Here is a 7,500-nt window from a genome sequence, read left to right as displayed (position 1 = left end):
ATATGTAAATATAAATGAATAAAAATTTTATATATATATATATATATATATTGATAACAAAAAAAAAAAAAACCCACACTATGTCCATGCAATATATGTTCCAAACAGTGCTGGGCCAACAAAAAAATACAACAAATTTATAAAAAAAAGGTAATTCCATTTTTCAAAGTATCTTAATAAATATCCATAATGTAAATAAAACATTGGGCAACTTATTATTAAACGTAGTATTATCTGTAGAAAAAATGAAAAAATAAATCATATGAGGAAAAATAATTTATTCTAATATTTAATGGAATTTTATTTACATACATAATTATTATGAGCGTTCATAAATTATAACACATATATTTAGCTATAATTATTATGAGCGTTCATAAATTATAACACATACTTATAGCTATAATTATTATGAACGTTCATAAATTATAACACACATATAGCTATAATTATTATGAACGTTCATAAATTGTGTCACTTTTTATATGTATAAATAAATCATACACATATATATATATATATATATATATTTTATTTTTTTCCTGACCTCTGTGTGTGCACATAATAATATATAAAGTGACAAAACAAACAAATGGATAACATCACCCCATAGGTGATGGTTCAATAGGGACAACTTGTTGTAAGTACATTTGTTTTTTTTGATGAAGGTATAGATACAATGAAAAGATATAAAATATACAGGTGCTGAATACAATATATTAAAATTTGGTGAAAATAAACATTTGAAAATTTTAACATCCCAATATTTATACTGTATATAATTGTATATGAATGGAAATATATTATTACACCAAGGTCTATTTATCAACAAACTCTTTTTATTATTCCACATATTAACATATTTATTAGGATCCTTAAACAAATTAAAAAAAAATACATAAAATTTCTTATTTTCTTCTTTCAACAATTCACTTTTTTCTGTACAATACAGATTATATGCATAAAGCTGAAAAATAAAAAAAGGTAACACTATAATTATTGCTTCGATTAATGCTTTTATCCAATGAATTATAAAAGTCAACAATTTAAACTTATTATTAAAATGGTTAAATAATATCATTGTCTCAGATTTGCCTTTATCCTTTTTTGGAACCTCTTGTAAATATTTTTGAAAAAATTCACATGATTGTATATTAAAAAAAAAAACAGGTATTAAAAACAATATACCATTCGATCTAAAAAAGGAACATATAGCAAAGCATAGTATACATAATATTTCATAAATGTAAATCTTTTTTTCTTGTTTTTTTTTTTTTTGGGAGTATAAACAAAGTTGCAAAAAATTAAATCCCCATATGGAGAAACAGCTAAATATACTCTCGTTATAAAAGGAAGAAGCATGAATATTCCCAATAGAAAATGCATATAATATGGAGATAAAAAAACTAAAACGATAAGATTCTTTAACATTATTTATTTTGTATGAATAGTAACAATTATGTTGTTTTCTTGATGATATTTTAAATTCATGTAAATCATAATTCTCATTTTTAAAATGGATCAAAGAATATACAAATATCCCAATAGTTGCAATTAAGAAAAAGAAATTATTAAGAACTAACATGATAAGTATATGTATGACACAATTTGTAAGTTCATATACATAATATTTTGTTAATATCTTCTTTATATATATTATTATTAATGGTAATGTTGGGAAAAAGGCATGATTCTGTTCATAATTATATTCTGTACCATTTAATGATAATCTTAAAAAATATTCTCCATCCCAATATGAAAAACATTTTAACATATTCCACAAAATTGATTCTCCATTTTTTTCTTCACATAATAAATTATTGCTAAACTTGTAAGGCCTTATAACTTTGCTCCATATTACTGTATTTATAATACAAAATATTCGACTTAATATGCTTATAATACATATTAAGGATATATAAAAGATAGTATTATTTTTATACTTGGGAATAGTATTTAATTCCTTTTTTTCTTCTTTTATCTCTTTGTGCATTTATATTGGGATCTGCAGGTACGAGTTTAAGAAAAAATAATAAAATGAATAATATATAATTACTATATCATATGTATGAAATGTTCCTTTATATAATAGTTCTTTTTATTAAAATGAAAATGAAAATATAATATAATATAATATAATATAATTATACTCTAAATAAAAGATATGCTTTGGAAATAAAAAGAAAAAAAAACATATAACATATATAATATATATATTATACATATTTTAAATTTTATTTTTATTATTATTATTTTTTTTTTCTTGTTTGGAATATACCGAATCTTTTAAACCGCGTCAAGATTGTATAATATATTATAATATATTTATGTATATTACTTGAAAAAGTATCATTTTATTTTATTATTTTCATATTGTCTTTAATAAACATATATAATATATATTTTATTTTTGGAATATTGATATATTAATATGTTCATAAAAATATATACATAAAATATTATATATATAAATACATATATAATATTGATATATTAATATGTTCATAAAAATATATACATAAAATATTATATATATAAATACATATATATTTTATATATATATATATATATTCCTTTTTCTCCCCCAATATGTAATAGCTATATATATTTATAGTACTCTTGCAACATTAATATAAAAAAAAAAAAGAAAGTATTTATACCACAAAAGGAATTATACATATATATATATATATATATATATATATATATATATATATATTTACAGATATACATTTTGTGTTTTTTTTTCTTTTTTTTTTTTTTTTTTTTTATTTAAAGTTTCATTATATTTATTTATTTCTCCATTTTGTATATATATACTATATATTATCAATTGATGTATATTTATATTTTTACTTTATCTCAACATACATAATGAATAAATAAAACCGTATGAATATTTAATTTTTTTTTTTTTTTTTTTTTTCTTTATTTGGCTAGCTGACCAAAATGGAAAAAGAAGAACAAAAAAATGAACAAAAAAATGAACAAATTAATGAACAAATTAATGAACAAATTAATGAACAAAATGATGAACAAAATGATGAAGAAAAAAACAAAAGTATTAACGAAATATCATTACTTGAAATAAAAAGAAAAGTTCAAAATGAAAGAGAAGCTTCAAAGGATGAAAGTAAACAAAAAAAGTTCCGTATTTTAAATTATACATCAAAAGATAGTGTGGTTGGAAATGTTGAAAAAGATTTCTTAGTATATTTTTGTTTTATATGTGGATATAATTGTTTAATTAGTGAAATGGATTTAAATATATTACAAAAAAGAAAAACAGATGGCTCTATAATATTTCCAATAACAAAAATTGTTCATAAAATATATCATAAAACACAATCACAACGGATATTAATTAAAAGAAAAAATGACAAAGTAGAAATACAATATAGAATTTTATGTAATGAATGTAAAGCACCAATTGGATATATTGATAATTTGAATGAAGATAATTTGTATATTTATTATTATAATTATGCTTTATTAAGAGATCAAATGAAATGTAAAATGTTTGAAAATATATGAAATATATTTCATAAGAAATAAAACTATTCTTCATATATAATATGAATAAATAAATAAATAAATATATATATATATATATATATATATATATCATGTGAACCTTTTTGTTATCTTTTTTGAATTATTTTCTATAACGTTGATATAAAACACCCAATTGATAATAATACACACCAAATATATTTATATATATAATAATTTAACTTAATATGCTTTAACCATCCATGATTTTTTTATATTTTATATTATATTATTTATTTTATTTCTTTTTTTTTTTTGTTGTTGTTGATTTTTTTACATTTATCATGAACTCAATAAATTTATATAATATTTATTTATTTGTTTAAAACAATTTACTTAAAAAAAATAACTTAAAATAAGTAGATAATTTTATAAATTCTTAATTATTCAGAATTATATATCATCATCCAAATTAGGTAACATTATATCATACTTACTCATCTTTTTATTTATGCTCATAAAATTTGACATCACAATATTATTATTATTATCTATATCTTTATTTATGTCATTATTTTTACAATTATTATTTGTATTATTGTCTTCCATTTTATATTTTTTCTCAGTTGTTGATGTAATTAAATTACTAATATTTGGTTCTATATTAACAGTCATATTAAAAAAACCCACACGATGAATTGACGTTTTTATATCATTTTCTCCATTTTTTCGTATTCTAGTAGTATTAGGCATTATAACCTATTATCAAAATAAAAAAAAAAAAAAAAAAAAAAAATTAAGAAAAATAATAAACCGTATATTATATATTACACATATATACATATTGTTTAATTTTTTTTAATTTTTTATTTTTTACCATTTTGCCCATGGACCATGTTGTTACTGCTCCATATATATTTAAAATATCCCCAACTTTGAAAAGATATTTTAGAGTTTTCACATTATTCCTCTTTTTGTTATTTATATTATAAGTATTATATTTTATTTCATTTATTTTATTATTAGCTAACTCATTCATATTAACACTCATATTATTGTAACCGTCCAATATATCTTCAAAATCATCGTTCAATATGTTTATATTATTTTTTTCCAATTCTTCTTCTATGAATACATGAGGTATACATAATATTACAGATCCACTTATATCGGCAACATGGTAATGGTATTTTATTAAGTTGTTTATATGATCAGGTGGGTCTTCTATATATTTTATTATCAAACATTGTATACATATGTTATTCATAAGTGGTTTTATATCCTTTATTAAATCAAAATTCTTACCATCCATTCTGATAATATTATATTCACCATAATAGAAACAATAAATAAATAAATATTTATAAATATTATATATATATATTTATATATACCTAATATTTATTTATATTTATTTGTTAATAATACTTAAACTAAAAAATGAAAAAAAAAAAAAATTTATACCTTCCAAAATATTTCTCATTTTGAAATATATCATTCATTAATAATATTATATTTAAAAGTCTTTCAAATTAATTATTTCAATATATTTATATATTAAAGTGCATTAAAAAAAAAAAAAAAATTAAATGAATATTCAAATATGTATTTTTTCTATGTATATTTTTTTTTTTACCGTATATTATACTATATTATTTAATGTAAATATATAAATGTTATGATAAATTAAATTCAAAAATCACAAAAAAAATAAAATAAAATAAACATACAACAAAATGGAATTATCTTAATAGTATATATTCCTTTTCTTGTATATAATAAATATATAAACATATATATGTTTATATATATATATATAATATATATATAAAATTAACTAGTTATTCTTAAAAAATATATATCTATAAATCTTTAATCAAATTATATAAAATATACACAAATATATTTATATATATATATATATATCTTCGTGGATACAATTTTTTTGTCCCCCCCTTTTTATATATATACAAATAATATAACATTATAATACCATGTGTACAAAAAATTATTAAAAAAAAAAGGAAAAGCCAAATAAAAAATTTTAAAACTTTAATTTGCTGACAATTTTGTTATGAATAAATGAGATAAAAATTTTAAGTTAAAAAAATAAAATGACCTACAAGGAAATGAAACAAGAAATAAGATAAAATAAAATATAAAATATAAATAAATTTTAAGAGTTACCCATATGGATGATGAATATATAAAATGTAAACTTAAACATGTATACATATGTATATTAAATACTCCTTTGCTCTTTTTTTTCTTTTTCTTATTTTTTTTTTCTTTTTTTTTTTCTTTTTTTCAAATTATACCTGTACTGCTTATTTTTAATATTCAAAGTATCTTCTGAGTAATCCCTTTTAATTTTGGACACAATTTTAAAAGATACCCATTTCAACATATTATTATTGCCACTCAAATAATTTTGTAGATGTAATTTAATAATATTTTTATATTTAAAAGGGTCATTTAATAATTCAGGATATTGTATTTCGATAATTTTTTCATTGGGATTATAACTATATTCTCCTATTCTTATCATCTTAACTAAACTATTTTCACACTCATAATGAAATTTAATTAAATGTTTTATCAGTTCATCACACTTTAATGATAAATCCCAATTCTGAACTTTTCTATATGTTATTCGAAAAGCTTCTATCACATCCTTCTTATTTAATTCTGACCTTGCTATAAGAACCTTATTTGATTCATTCAAAAATAGTAAATATCGAAAGTAGGTAACAACACATGGGTTATAAATAACTCGATCCCTATCTTTTGGATCTAAATGGATATTTCCTATGTCCTTTAAAGCTATATTTAAAAAAAAAAAAAAAAAAAAAAAAAAAAAAAAAAAAAAATGTAATGCATATATATATATATACATAATTATGGCTGTTTTTTTTTTTTTTTTTATTCCATGTTCATAACATTATGAACACGTTCATGTAAACAGCTAACTTTATTATTTTATTTTATTTATTTATTTATTTATTTTGGTGTATTTTCTTACATCGAATATAAGTAACACAACTGATATAAACACCGTCAAAACGTAAGCGTGGATATTCTAACAATAACCTAAGAATATAACACCAGAACAAAAAAATGCAATAATAATAAAATACATATATATATATATATATATATATTTACATATTTATATTTTACTATTCATTAAACCTTTTGTATGAGTTTCCATATAGTTTAAACTTTTCTTTACAATTTATTAAATTTATATAACATAATCGTTTGTATTCATTTTCAAGAGATATTGAAGATGAAATGCTTTTACATAAGAAGAAAAATCTGTATAATACAAAACGGAAAAAAAATGGTATAATCAGATATACTTATATATAAGTATATATTTATGTATTTAACCTATGCATGGAATAAAAGTCTAAAAATTTAATAATTGTATAAAAATTTTTGGACAGTATATTTATTAAGTAACTGTTTTCTTCGGGCTGTTCCACTTCGGCACGTTCATCAATTTTATCAGAACTATACAAAATGAAAATAAAAATAATAAAATATAAATACAGATAAATGAATTTATTAATATATATATATATATATTTTTTTTAATTGTCAATATTACCATGTTTCCTGATTATCTTTTATATATGTATTCAATATATTTGGATATAATTTAACAGCTTCTTGATAAAATTTTGTTGCTTTTAAAAAATTTTCATCACTTTCATGATTTAATGCTTGCATAAACAATTTTTTCGCTTTTTCTTTGTTTGAATTATTATTTTTTATAAACTTATCACTATTTTGATTATTCTTTTCATTCATTTCCAACTTTTAAATATAATGAAAACAAAAAAAAAAAAAAAAAGGAAAAAAAGGAAAATGAACAAAATTATAATTTATAATAAGTAAATAATCAAATAAATGTGTAATATAGGACAAAATGTAATAACATATGTATATACCACATAATAATATTTTAAAAGGTCAAGTGATAATTTTTAAGGAATATAAAAT

At 18.8% G+C, this 7,500-nt stretch overlaps 4 protein-coding genes across 4 annotated transcripts; 1 reads left to right on the top strand and 3 right to left on the bottom strand.

The window, feature by feature from the left end:
- Positions 1–78: 78 nt before the first annotated feature.
- PGSY75_1247300 (conserved protein, unknown function) lies at positions 79–1,993 on the bottom strand (the record flags this gene model as incomplete). The annotated part of the gene is made up of 2 exons (XM_018787028.1): positions 79–234; positions 548–1,993. 2 exons carry the CDS (start codon positions 1,991–1,993, stop codon positions 79–81), a joined length of 1,602 nt encoding a protein of 533 aa, XP_018640893.1.
- A 956-nt stretch (positions 1,994–2,949) lies between these two features.
- On the top strand, positions 2,950–3,534 carry PGSY75_1247200 (hypothetical protein; the record flags this gene model as incomplete). Its single annotated transcript, XM_018787027.1, has 1 exon — positions 2,950–3,534. One exon carries the CDS (start codon positions 2,950–2,952, stop codon positions 3,532–3,534), a length of 585 nt encoding a protein of 194 aa, XP_018640892.1.
- A 411-nt stretch (positions 3,535–3,945) lies between these two features.
- On the bottom strand, positions 3,946–4,804 carry PGSY75_1247100 (hypothetical protein; the record flags this gene model as incomplete). Its single annotated transcript, XM_018787026.1, has 2 exons — positions 3,946–4,251; positions 4,370–4,804. The coding sequence occupies 2 exons, from the start codon at positions 4,802–4,804 to the stop codon at positions 3,946–3,948; spliced, it is 741 nt and encodes a 246-aa protein (XP_018640891.1).
- A 740-nt stretch (positions 4,805–5,544) lies between these two features.
- On the bottom strand, positions 5,545–7,308 carry PGSY75_1247000 (putative DNA replication origin binding protein; the record flags this gene model as incomplete). The annotated part of the gene is made up of 6 exons (XM_018787025.1): positions 5,545–5,611; positions 5,811–6,315; positions 6,515–6,582; positions 6,685–6,810; positions 6,886–7,008; positions 7,106–7,308. 6 exons carry the CDS (start codon positions 7,306–7,308, stop codon positions 5,545–5,547), a joined length of 1,092 nt encoding a protein of 363 aa, XP_018640890.1.
- Positions 7,309–7,500: the final 192 nt, after the last annotated feature.

Source organism: Plasmodium gaboni, chromosome 12 (assembly GCF_001602025.1).
Source record: "Plasmodium gaboni strain SY75 chromosome 12, whole genome shotgun sequence".
Taxonomy (NCBI): Eukaryota; Apicomplexa; class Aconoidasida; order Haemosporida; family Plasmodiidae; genus Plasmodium; species Plasmodium gaboni.
Note: the sequence above shows the minus strand (reverse complement) of the source record. Positions and strands in the feature narration are given on the sequence as shown.